The sequence below is a fragment of the Xiphophorus hellerii genome, chromosome 6 (genome assembly GCF_003331165.1).
Source record: "Xiphophorus hellerii strain 12219 chromosome 6, Xiphophorus_hellerii-4.1, whole genome shotgun sequence".
Classification (NCBI taxonomy): domain Eukaryota; kingdom Metazoa; phylum Chordata; class Actinopteri; order Cyprinodontiformes; family Poeciliidae; genus Xiphophorus; species Xiphophorus hellerii.
In genome coordinates this window covers 889,290-903,487 of record NC_045677.1, presented here as the reverse complement: position 1 = coordinate 903,487, position 14,198 = coordinate 889,290, and the positions used below count along the sequence as shown (strand labels likewise).

Sequence of the window (14,198 nt, the reverse complement as noted above, 5' to 3'; positions counted from 1 at the left end):
TTCAAATACAAATTAAATTCTAAATACTTCATTTATCACAAAAGGAAATTAAATGCATTTAATAAAGGTAAGATAAAGGGGAATTAATAATTTGACAGGGTTACCATGAAATCTAAGCTGACAGACATTTTTTATATGTTCTGGTATGAAACAATCTTATACACAACTCAAACTGGTGTAGCACAGGTGAAAATAGGCAACTAAAAAATACAGAAATGCTGACAGAGAGACAAGTCTAACCCTCATGATGCTGCCTAGCTGGCTGGCAGTCCTGAATCTCTTCAAGATGTTATGGTCTGGAGAGTAACTCCTAAATTGGCTTGGATGCAGGTTTTATTGCAAAACAGCCTCCAGAGAGATGACTTTTGGTATTACAATTGGCATTTCTAAAATGAAAGGCTACCCAACAAACAAACATAACATGACCTGTAAATGGTCAACTATGGAACTGAAACTGGCTAAATGTTTCTATGTCAATGTGTTTCTCTTTTTTAAACTAGACAGATATTCTTGATTTAACTCCAGACCCTTGAAAATTTGGCAGGTGCAGCCTTTGGGAAGTTAAAGGTGGAAATTTTTTATTTGAGGCATTTTAGTAATCTTGAAAAACGTAGTTTAAGGTGTGGTGACTGAAGAGACAGTAGTTAATGAAGATAAGAGGCTGCTGTGTCAGGTCACTTCAAGCCTAGAGAAGCGAGTCAGCCATCGTATATGCAGGTACATCATTTAATCCTCCTGTTATCTTAGCGCAACGCTCAGGAGGAGTGTGGCAGATGTCACAGTTGGACAGCAGGAAAGCAAGGGTGTTGTCCTGTCGTACCATCAGTTTCCAAAACCAGACGAAAATACTTGTAAATATGCACAAGGATTTTTACTAGGTCAGTGTGACCTAGTAAATGAGGTCTAAATGACCCTGACTCCTAAGACTGCAGGAGTGTTAAGAAATCCTGAGTGGATTACGTTCTGAATATATAAAAATTAAGACAGACAGGTTTTAGGCTGGAAAGTAGTTGTATCTGTGACTTGGATCAAAAAGGCAAGAATGACCTGCAACATTTGTAAAGGCATGTTTCATTTTTAGCTAGAGAAACATTTGCGATCCAAGTCAGATAAATCCCTTCCCTCTCAGTTGTAGCCAGGTCGAAATTCTTTAGGGCACACGTGTCAAACTCCAATCCCAAAGGGTCGTTGTCCTGCAACTTTTAGATGTATCTCTGCTTCAGCACACTTGAATCAAATAGGTCATTAGTAGGACTCACTGTAAAGCTAATTCAGCCATTTCATTCAGGTCTGTTGGATGAGGGACACATCTCGAAGCTGCAGGCCACTGGCCAACAAAGATTGTAGTTTCACAACTTGGCCTTAGGTGATAGAAATGGGAAGACTCAGTATTTCTAAAGCAGTTTTATCTTTCTTAACTTCTTGTAATACAAAATAGATAGCCTGGGTCTTTGTTGGTTCACCACTGTCACTTGACAATTTAGTGCCGTCTGACAACTTAGTTGATACAAAAGTCTAAACACTGTGCAGATATACATATACAATTACACTCACCAGCCACTTTATTAGATATACCTCTCCAATTGCTCATTAACACAAATGTCGCATTAGCCAATCATATGGCAGCAGCTCATGCAGAATGTGGAAGAAATTTGATTTAAGTGACTTTGAATGTGGCATGGTTGTTGGTGCCAGATGGGTTGGTCTGAGTATTTCAGAAACCGCTGATCTACTGGGATTTTCATGCACAACTATCTCTAGGGTTTACAGAGACTGGTTAAAAAAAGAGAAAATATCCAGTGAGCAGCAGTACTGTGGGCGCAAATGCCTTGTTGATGCCAGAGGTCAGAGGAGAATGACCAAACTGGTTTGAGCTGATAGAACGGCAACAGTAACTCAAATAACCACTCGTTACAACCAAAGCATCTCTGAACACACAACACGTCGAACCTTGTTGAGTTTGAACCTTGAGGCAGTGTGTTTATTGAAAACACACTGCCTCAAGTGTTTTTAAAAAACACTTGAGGCAGATGGGCTACAGCAGCAGAAGACCATCTTCTGCCACTCCTGTCAGCTAAGAACAGGAAACTGAGGCTACAATTCACACAGGTCACCAAAATTGGACAATAGAAGATTGGAAAAAACGTTTGTTACTCCTCTCGAGTTTTATCAAGACTTAACACAGTTCTTGTTTTCATTACCCATTTATTGTGGACACTTCTTATAAAGTTCCCAAAAATGTCGTTAGAACTAAAAAGGTAACACAAACCTAAATTAGTTCACAAAAAAATGTAGTATTTACATAAATTAAAGATACAAATAAAACAAAACCATGCCCCATTAGCCCCATTGATTTCAGAGGAATAAAGCGTAAACTTCTTACAATCAGCTTTTGTTGGGTCTATTTTAGTTCCTAACTTGCAAGGAATCAACCAAAAACACAAATTGCATTTCTGCAGAAGAGGGAAGTGTGAGCCAGACGCGGAGAACCGCCGTTAAACACTGTCTGGGATCAACTCCGCCGGCTCTCAGTCCCCAACTGCCTTTTATTATGATTACAAGGAAAGAGGTTAGGGTTTTTCACACAGTCACACAAACAATTGATCAAAGACCTTTACCACAAGATGTTCTGGGACCTTCTGTGGACATGCCCTTACAAGGGCACAAAACTGACCATTACAAATCAGTTTCACAGGCAGCTGATGACAAGTAGCTAATGACAAAAGCAGCTGATGACACAGGAATGTGTAAATGTTTCTAGCCTTCAGGCAAACATCCTAAAAACAGTTAATAGTGTATCACAAAAGAAAGGAGCCAAGTAAACAACAGAATAATAATATGAAAACATAGCCTTTCAAATAAACTCCTAAGTAAATGAACTTAGATAATTTTTCTAACAGCATTTTCAGCTAGAATGCCTCATGTGGCTCTAAGTGTGCCAGCCAATCTTTTCTCGGGGCAACACATGGTCCATGGAACGAAACAAAAGTCTCCCCACCCCCACATTCGAATTCACCCTTAACTAAAACCAATGAGCATCAACACAAATCTACTAAAAACTATTACACATTTATAACCTAATGTTTTATATTAAATAAAATGTAACTACTGCCACCTTAAACCAAACAACAAAAAACAATATACCAGTTGCAGTTGCCTTGACGGCAGCTACAACGTTGTTTGGTCTGATGAGTCTCAATTTCTGCTGCGACATTCGGATGGTAGGGTCAGAATTTGGTGTCAACATCATGAAGCCATGGATCCATCCTGCCTTGTATCAACGGTTCAGTCTGGTGGTGGTGGTGCAGTGGTGTGGGGGATAAGCTGCATCATAAGCACAAAACCTTGCAGTTATTTTTCAATAAACACAGTTAAGACAAAAGTAATATCGCCAAACTTACTGCAAAAGGGCTTAGAGTAGAATTCAGTTCAGAAGTCGGTTGCAAACAAGCCAGCAGCAAAGTGGCTGTGTGGTTGGGACATGCCACCAGTGTAAAAAGGGGAGGCGGACCGCTCCACTGCTTGAAATGACTTTCTAGATTATTTTGTGTCAACACATTATGCACAGTCAGTAATAATATTTACAGACAAGTAAGAAAATGTACAGAAAGGAATGAGGACTATATGCTGTCCTCAGCGTATAGTTCTTAATTTAAAACATGATGAACCCCCACCCAGTAATAGAATTCTCCCACCAAGAGCTCAAAGAGGAGGAGGACAAGGGCTTAGTGCAACAAACAGCATACATTGATTCAACATTAACATTTTTCCTAAGCCTGGTCCTCTAGGCAAACTACCCCGAATGTTTTAGCTGTTCCCCTGCTACAACACATCCCATTCAGATGATTGCAATTCAGCAAAGCCCTGTTAATCAGCCATCAATTAAAATCATGTGTGCTGAAGCAGGGAAATACCTAAAACTAGAAAGGAAGTGTGCGTTGAAGACTAGTGTTAAAAAATACTGGATTAGATGTTGGCATTTCAATCATTAGAAATCGACCGTAAAACAACATTGATTCAATGACATTTTTTCAACATTAGTAAATTGTTTGATGATTGATCCACAATCAATTGTTGACCATAACCAAAATTCAACCTTCTTGACCATAATTCGATGTTGAATTAACATCTCTTTCTATTTGGGTGTGGCCCAGAAGGGTCAACAAAATTCAAAAGCCACCACAGAACAACAAAAGCCACAATAGAAGTCAGAGGTTATGCTAAAATGACATTTTTGAAACCTAGGGCACCAGCTGTTTTGTCTCAAAATCATTGTCTTTGGTTCAAAATTTTAAGGCTGCACGATCATTTTTCTTGCAACCCTGTTGACTATTAGCAGCAAAATGATTTGATGGTTCTGTGATCACGCCCCATTATCTTAGCAATTTCAAGAATGCTGCCTCCCTCTGAAAGACTTTTTACAATTTTGTACTTTTCAGTCACCTAAATCTCTTTTTTGACCAATTTTGCCTGAGGAAAAGAAGGTGCCTAATAATTACGCACACCTTAATATAGAGTGTTGATCTCCTTAGGACCCACCCTCCCCCATTAAGCAAATACAAATGAGCTGATATGTTTATTTTCAATAAGCATCCAAATTTATACAGCTTGGAGTTGGAAAACATATCTAAAAAGGATGATATGGTCAAAACAAAAACTTGCCTAATAATTATGCACACAGTGTATGAACATGAATGTGTATGAATGAGATCCTTAAAAGAGATTTCATTGACAGCACTTCCTTCACCCTCCAATACATGGGAAAGTGTCAGTAACTTAACTACCAAGGTCCTGAAAGAGAATAGAATAGAATATACTTTATTGATCCCCAAGGGGAAATTGCTTATTCTTTGACAAGCTACAGTACTTCATCTGAGGTATTAAATATCAATTATACAAATATAACCATATGAGACAAACTTCATAAAATATACATATACAGTACAGACCAAAAGTTTGGACACAACTGTGTGTCCAAACTTTTGGACACACCTTCTCATTGAATTCAATGAGAAGGTGTGTCCAAACTTTTGGTCTGTACTGTATATCAGTGACGTGCGGTGAGGTTCATAGCTGGTGAGGCACTGACTTCATCATAATCAGATTTACAAATATAGACCCCCTGCATGTTATTGTTTACATAAAGAAATTTCGCGCATGCAGACAAAGCTGGAGGGCAAAAAGACTATTATTTTACATGCCATCCATAGCCGCGCTGCTGCGGTATAATAATGCGATTATTAATAAGTGATTGTTGTGGTAAGAGGAGAAAACTATAAATATATCGCTGCACTTGACTTTACTGTATGGCTAGCTCGCTGTTACTGTCTCTTACTCTGCAGTTGTGGAGCCACAATGAGGCAAGAGAACTGCCTGCCTCACCTCGAATCTGTTCTCTGCCGTTTCTGATCGCTCCTCAGCACACGAATCACGTTACACACACAGTTGGTAACAAAAAACACTGTACATTATATTATATAAGCTAAATTATGGAACATCAATTCATACATTAAATGTTTTTTAGCCTTTTTATTGTCAACGTACAGACAGGAGGAACATGCTCTCACAGAATGGCAGCCAGAAAGTTAGCCAGGGGTTGATCAATCCCAGGTGAGGCTCAGCTCACTGAGGCAGTGAAATTCAAACACTGAAGCGTTTGAATTTTCCCATTCAAACGCTTCTGAGCATTTGAATGGGAAAATGCGAAAATCCAGCAATTTTGAAGAAAAAATGATCAGAATTGGTTAAGCTAAATGAAAAATAGGTTCTTTTTAGTTCAAACCACAGGGTGAAAATAACAATATAAATGATTTTATCATTACATATTATTTTTCCATGATGACAGATGAGGCTCTGTCTCACCTGCCTCCCCTGATCGAACGTCACTGATACATACATATATATAACTAAGAGTGATGAGATAGTTCAATATGACTAAATATAAATAAATAAATGACACGCATGCACGTGCAAATATATTGATCAATAAATAATCTATAAATGAGTGCAAAGAAAATGATAACTCATTAGCTCAGACGTGGGCATTGTAAAGCCTAATTCTAGAGGCAGAAATGATTTTCTTTGGGGCTTTGTGGTACACTTTGGCAAAATGAGTCTCAAGCTGAAGGTGTCCTGTATCCTGCCAGCATGTCAACAAACTGGCATAGAAGAAAATTGAAAAAGATGCTTAAGAGCAGCTGAGGTACTCAAACGGCTCGGGAAGCTGGAAAAACAAGTGTCATTGACCAAAGTAAAGCAATCAGCACAGTTTCCCTACTGTAGAGCACTACGGTAGTACCATCAAATATTGACTCTGCTTTGCAACGTAGTTGCCTTGGTTCAGATGCTAGATGCATAAAGATCGTACTCAATAGGGAGTCAAATGCTTATAACAAGCACTGCATTTGCAAAAAAATGTTTTCCTATTTCTTTCTTGCCTTGTAGATGATCTCTTCAATGAGGACCTGTTTCCTAAAACAGACTCATCTGGTAAGGAACCATCCTTCTTAAAAATCGAAATAACCTTTCTCATTGGGACTAAATTAAACAGCATTTTTGATTTGAATCAGTTTGCAGAAAATACTTTTACATATATAAGACTTTTTTTTCTGATGTTTTTAACCTGTCATGAGTTTAAATTATTATTTGTTAAATTAACCAGTTATTTATTCATATTTTCTACTTATTTTTCAGATGGTTTTGCCTCAGACCCTTTCAAAGGCAGTGATCCTTTTGCAAAAGATATTTTCTTTCCCAGTGCTAATGACGAGTTGGAAAATGAGGCAGACACCAGTTTGTCATGTGCGGAAAACAAAGCTTCAACAGGAACTCAGTGCTTTGAATCTGAATTTCCAGATGAAGATAGTGACATAGAAATCAGCTACAGCAGAGAAGACTTGGATGTCATTGCTGTTGTAGATGATTCCAGTGGATTTAAACCCATTCAGAGTTCATCAGAAGAGTTCATGCCAGAACCAACCCTGGAGAGGAAGTGTCCAGGTCAGCATTCCATAGAATCAGACCCGAGTGGGTATGAGCTGGATCTCTGTCCTGTCTCTTCACCCTCTAAAATAGAGTACCACCATGAATTTCTAGCTGAGGAGGCTACCACTGAGGACACGGAAGGACCACAAGGTAAGAAAACTTTAATCTGGTAAAGTAAATTTTCAGTCTTTGTATGGTGCAGAAACTGAAACTTATTTTTGATTATAGTTTGAAAAAAACAACAAAATCTCTTGTTTTAAAATTCATGTCACAAGATGAAAGAGGTTTAGAAAATCTGTTGGTTAATTCCAGATTTTACATTGGAAAACTGAACTGTTCTGGTACAGAAATTGGCATGGATTTCACCTCAAAACTCTTAGTGAAAACTGAACTGATGTTACAATAACAATTTTATTGTTTACGCAGTTTCTGAAAGCATGCCTCAAACTTTCAGAAATCTACACACAAATCATCAAAGTGGAACTTCACATTCAAAACAACATTCTCTTAAAATTGTGTTTTGTTTTCAGAAGACACACCCATCATATGATTAGACATAAAAACCAGTTGAACACTGATGCGCTCAATGTAAAACTGATGAATGGAAAACACCTCTCCATCATAATGACTTAGGCCTTTTGTTCATTGTTACATTTACTACACACAGTAAATACAGTGTTGCAATACATTTTAGAATATTGTTTTTGTACTCAGAACACAGACACTAACAAATATGTTAGAATTTTTCCACAAAAAAGCCATGTACACTGTACATCCCAACCAACACAAAGTTCTACAGACATTGATCTACATACAAAGAAATTGCTGTATAGAGGTTTTAAAAAAGTGCTGCATTCCCTGTTCGGACTGGCCACACCACTTCATCCACATCACAGACAGCAGAAGAATCCAACATGGCCAGTCCAGCCAAGAATGTCATCAGCTTCAATATCTCCACATTCATCTTTCATAGCTTACAGCAGGGGTATAGGCATTTGTGAATTTAGATCATACATTTGCCAACTCTAGGCAGAAAAAAAATATTCTACTGGATTGAGGAATCGAGAATATGGAGGGAAATAAACAACTGAAACGTCTTCTCACGTGGCTGCCATAACCGGAAGTCTGTGTTAACTTTTTATTAATTTTGTTAAACATTCAAGAGTTGGATAAACTAGAGTTTTTAGGTTAGCACTTAAAAAAACTGAAAGAAGAAAAAGACAGGAGTGGGAAATATTTCCCAGTGTGCTTAGCAGCGTGTTTTTGTCTCCTGTGTGGCACCGGGAATGAGATGGAAGTGTGTTACATCGATCTAACTCTTGTGTGTCATTAAAGCAAATGTTGGTTTTATTGCTACTAACAGATTGTAAAGCTTGAGCATTCACACTAAATGTTTTGGAACAGAATTCATTGTGATGTTTAATAAAATTTATTTATCAGATCAGAAATTTTGTTCATATAACTTGAAGCAAGAATTTAAATTATTCTAAAGAAAAAGAAGTAGTAATTTTAACTACTTAATTTTTAATTTCATTTTACTTTAATTTTTGTGAGTAAAACTAATAGAGAAATGTGTGCTTTTTAACTCGGTGAGGGAAATTTAATTGGTTTAAATTGAAGCATTAAGTTAAAACTCACAATTCAAGATTAATGAAGTACCAGAGGTAAAAAAAAAAAATAGACAACTTGTCTCTTGTTAAATCAACTTTATCAACTTTATTTTCTGAGGTAAAACCAATACAATTTTCTTGTTGACTTAAATTGTATTTCCAAGTTAAATCACATTCAAATGTTTTAGAGTGTATCAATATTTTGAAATTTCTATTATTTTCCTTTGCATTTGCCATAATGTTGTGACATTATTTTCTAGGATCATATTCATGATTTCATTTTCCTGTTAAGGAGACTGAAAACATTCCAACTTACATGTTAGTAATGTTTCATATAGAACAGTCTGCAGTTTTCTAGAGAGTAGATGTCTTACCCATTCTCACTTTGGAAAGTCCAGATGATGGATGGTACAGCATACCTGCTCAAATTTGGTTGAGTAGATACACTCAACCAAATTTGAGTGTATGATCAGAGCTGCAATTTCAGTGTAATTCAGGAATTGTTCTTGTGGTTTAGCAGAATTGGTTCAGGGGGGTGATGCACGAGTTACATGCTGTAACCATTGTGTCTCAAATACACTACTTGCATACAAACTGCAATATATGCAGAAACTATTGCTGAGACTTCTAAAACGGTTTAAATTTATGGTGAGACAAAACTACCAGGAAGGGGCAATGATGGAGAGCAAAAATAAGCTTTTTTATAGTCCGTGACTTGCATTTAACTTAAATCAAAAACTTTATAATTTTCTGCCTTTCTATAACATAAGGAGCACGCTTTTCTTCTAGGTTGTATACACATTTCAATCTGATTTACCAACAAAGATTCTACACTTCATTGTAATCTTGCCTTTTTTTTCTGCTAGGTCCCAGTTGTGTTTCAACTCAGGCTGTCTGTCATCGTCACAGTGGCAAATTGATGTTCGAATCCAAATGGATAAGTGACATAAAGCAAACTGATCCTCAAGATTTACCTTCCAGTGAGGTAACAGAAGGGGTAGAAAACACTACAGAGAAACCCAGAAAGGCAGAGTACCCCCACAATCCAATGGACTCTCAGAAACAAGATGTTATTAAATCTGACTCTCATCAAACCGATTTAGATTTAAGCTATAATTCAGCCAGTCCATCTTGTTTCGACCCTTATGGGTTTAAACTCAGTCCAGAGAACTCTAGCCGCACTCTAGTAGATCCTGATGAAGCTGAGCTTAGCCCAGAACATGCAGAAAATATTATCTTTGATGGTGATCCCTCGTCGTCTTCACCTTATGAGCAAAATTTTGATCCCTATGGGTTTGACATCTCTGCCTGTCAAGTTGTGTGTGACTCTGACCCTTATGGCTTTAAACTCAGTCCTGATGAAGAGAACCAGGTGGTTTTAGACCTCTGTGGCAATGATGACCTGGAAGCAACTTATGAAAACAATGAGGAATTGGAGAACTTCAACTATGCCAACCAGGAAGTACTGAATGCTCAGACATATGAAAATCGAGAGGTCCTTGAAGAGTGTGACTACAATTTTCAGAAAGTCATAAATTATAGAAGTACTGGGAACCAGGAAGTGTTAGAGCCACCTAGTTCATTCAACAAGGAGCTGGTTACCCATGAAAAAAGGGAACTTGTGGATACCAGTTCTCATGAAAATCAGGAGGTGGTGGAGACCTGTCCAAATATCAACAAGGACAATTTACCTGAACCTTTTAATTACAATAATCAAGAGGTGCTGGAAAGAGACATCAGTGGCAATCAGGAACTACAAGGATTTTCATATCCTGAAAACCAGGAAATTTTGGATTTAGATAGTCACGAAAATCAAGAGCTTCTGACTTTTTATGACCCAGAAAATCAGGCAGTACTTGTCTCAGATTGCCATCATAACAAGGAACCCCAGAATCTCACAATTACTGAAAATCGGGAATTGCTAGATTTACATAGCCATGACAACCAAGAGATACCCGACATGTACAGTCATGAAAAAGTAGCCAACGTTAAAGGAGATCAAGGCATTGTTGAACCAGAACTCAATCTCAGTTTTTCCAATAACAGCTCAGACAGTGATCTAGAATCAAACAACATTCAAAGATTGGAACTTGGCCGCACAGATGTCTCTTCTATCAACACCGCCAATATTGCTACAACTGACACACTTAGCAAGACCATCAGCAGAATGTCAGCCAAACATGACTCAGCTATTTCCGATTCCCCAAACAGTCAGATTTTTTTTGGAGCTGATCTGGGATCAGTATTTGGTGCTGGAGGATATATTGGTTGTCCTGATGTAGCTGATGATTTGGAACCACTGAAAAGAAGCCAAGACAAACCAAAATCAGCTCCAGATCCAGTACTCTCTCAAAGACCTGTAAGGCCTCCAAGACCATCTCTCAAGGTAAGTTTGAAATCTTGAAGACATTTAAGGCGACTAACCTTTTTTTTAACAGAAACTGTTCCCTGAGATTCATAATATTCAGTTGTTATCTTGAAATTGGGAGCTCATGCTATTGAAAAATGACTGCGTGCTGGAGGAGTGGACTGGTGAAGATTGAAATGTCTGGATCTGATTTTACCCTGTCACTAACATTTGGCCATTATGTATGTAATGCACCAGCTCCATCTTGAAGGAAGCTACACTATGAAGCTTTCTGTAGATTGCCTGTGCAGTAAATAAGCATTCCTCACTGCAAAGAGAGAAGTGCAGAGCGTAAGAACATCTTTGCCAGCAATAAAATGCTGTAAAACTCTTGCTCCGATTTTAATTTCTCAATATTTGGAAGTGTGGTCAACAGGGACTGAATAACTTAGTTCACTTCCTTCGCTGCCATTTCCAAACTACAACTACTGCTAGACGATTATTCTCAAACGTAATCGTTCACAACTAACTCCTCCTTCACATTTCAATAGTTCTCATTGAGCTATTTGCTACCAGCAAACTCCCAACACATCATCACAAGGCCCGTTTTCTGATCTCTGGGGATTTTAATCATGCTTTTCTGTTCTCCACTCATCTCACATTTATTCAAAAATTTTATCCTCACTCAGCAATCATGAAAAAGTAATATTTAGAGATTAATTTATGTTTTATGATCTAGGGTAAATAGCTAAATGACCATGCAGGTGTTTTCAGCCTAACCTTGGTGTGGGGAAATTGGGTTAAACTGAGCTTGAAAAATGCTTATTCTAATGACAAATGTTTTTTTTGTTTTTTCAGAACAAGGAGAAGGCCACATCCCAGGGTATTGACTTGAAGTGATCTCTGCTATGTCTGCACTGTCTTCTGACAAAGGCAATAAATTTCTGTTTTCCTGTAAAAGAAAACAGAATGGAGATTAAACTAAAAATAGGTTGCCAAACAGAAAATATTAATGAAACAAATTTAGCATTATATAGAAAGTAAAAATACATTATTGTGGAGTTACATGTGTCCATGCCACTTGTCATCCAGAAATCGGAGTTATTCAGGTGGAAAAGACGTAAAAGTACTGGACCAGTTGACTGTGAATACATTATTTGTGGGAAATGTATACCATTCCAGAGAGACACCAGAGATGTATATATATAGAGATTAATTAATTAACTCTGAAATTGTGACTTGGAGAATAATTGTAGTTTAGGCTAAAACAGTCATAGAATGTGGTCAGAGCATGGAGGGGCCTCCACTGATCAGTCACTCCATATTGTGTAGTTTTAAATGTGATCCTCACCCTGATTCAGCCTCAGTCATTGCTTTGCATGAAAATTTACTCTATTAAATCCTGGACCGCACAGCTGTTAAAACACACCTCAATATCCCTATACATGTTGCTCCAGAGCTTAAGTTTAAGTGTTTTTTTTATGGGGAAATTTTTCTGCCATAATCCAAGAGCAGACATTTTCAGTCTGAAAGTAGGATTTCATGTTTTTTGTTCTCAAAACAAAATACATTTTTATTTTGAAAGCAGGACTTAAAGTCATTCTTCTCAAAACTTGTAATGATTGTACTCAAAATTTCTCCTCCACACTTAGTCTCTGCTCGGACTCTCTGCTCACTTAAGAACCTGTAACTGCCTTTTGGCACAGTCGCCTGGCAACCGGTCATCCAATAGAACAAAAGTGTTATACTGGGTGTGTTTGTTTCCTTCTAGTGGGTGTGCCTGTGTGACTACTATGGATTGTACCAACCTGCGCCACCCACTGGATGTAGGAAGAAACAATGACGTCAGCTTTCTGCTCCGTAGTACACTAAACATCCGCTAGCAGTGTGCTACTGATCGCTAACATCTACTGATCTTAGGCAGGACTTTGTTCACCCAGCCAAAGACAGCACAGTCATGACATATCTGTCTGTCTGTCTGTATAGATAAATAGATATAATCATATATAGTTATATCTATCTATGTAGATAGATATATCTACCTCTAGATATATCTATCTCTCTATATATAATCTATAGATACATATATATCTATACATGGACATGAATACACAGACACCTCATCGAGCTGGTTGGCCCGTTGCTGCAATACGTCACAGCTTCCGCCATATTGAATGTGGCCTATCTGCCGGTAAGCTAATACAAGTAAATGGACCGAATTTCACAAAGTGCTGTTCTTTAAAGTATGTTAAGTTAATACCAGTCATTTTCACATTCTCTCACACACACTAATTTATTTGGTAATCAAATGAACCACTAAAGACAGCGTTTCTAACTTTTGATGTGGTTATTTAATTGTTTTGGGGGATTTCTTAATAAAGAGCACAATGCTTTTATTTGATAGGAAGAACATATTTACATGATTCCATAATTTAATGTACATTTAATGTTTCAAGATATGAAGAAAAACATGTAATTTCCTTTTATCTTTTTGATATTTTATTGTAAAGACAATAAACTTTGATAAAGCAGTCATTATCAAACATTAGCTACATATTTTTCTTACTTTTTTTCAGAAAAAATATATTTATTACAGTATGATATGTCACCTCTGCTATGGACAGCATAGACAAAGAGTGGGAAAAAAAATCTAGCAGAGTAAATTTTTATTTCATTACATAAGCTGTTTAATACACTAAGACTTCAGATTGAGATATTTCTATTAAAAATATACAAAGTGAAAGAATAAAAGTGTGCAATAAAACACAAATTTATTTATTCATATTATACTGGGAACACTGCCCACAGACAGGAGTTCAGTCTGCTGGTCAAACTGGGAGAAGTCCAATGATTTCTGAGACGTCCTGGTACACAGGCTAAAGCCAATAATAAAAGAGAAATTATCCAAAAGTGTAATAGAAAGTACATATCTGATTCCTTCAAATTCAGAAAAAAGATATTTTCAGCATGTTGGGCTCTGACTCGCAGAATCTTTATAGCATAGTTAAATACCGACATTGTGAAGCTGAGCTGTGAAACAGAGACTGAAGAACAGCAGCTCCAGCTCTGATCCTGACTGACCTTTCCTCACAAAATCCCCTGGTCTTTAATGAACTTCCCCTCTAACAGCGGTTTCTCCTCAGCTCTCTCTCTCATTAGAAAACACAGTATGAAAACGTTAACTAGGCTAAGAAAATAACAATCAGTGGTTACTTCAGGCCAATTTAGCTAAATAGGAAATATTTCTCGGTTGTTTA

General features: G+C 37.4%; 1 protein-coding gene across 3 annotated transcripts in view; it reads left to right on the top strand.

Annotated features, from left to right (window-relative positions):
* Positions 1-13,594, top strand: part of LOC116721248 (uncharacterized) — a 28,820-nt gene extending 15,226 nt beyond the window's left edge. For 2 of the 3 annotated variants that reach the window (XM_032564857.1, XM_032564856.1), the window contains exons 7-10: positions 6,445-6,489; positions 6,694-7,134; positions 9,461-10,980; positions 11,800-13,594. In XM_032564857.1, the coding sequence (XP_032420748.1) occupies positions 6,445-6,489; positions 6,694-7,134; positions 9,461-10,980; positions 11,800-11,841 (2,048 nt within the window). In that variant the 3' untranslated portion in view covers positions 11,842-13,594. The other variant, XM_032564858.1, reaches the window with a different exon arrangement.
* The last annotated feature ends 604 nt before the right edge of the window (positions 13,595-14,198 follow it).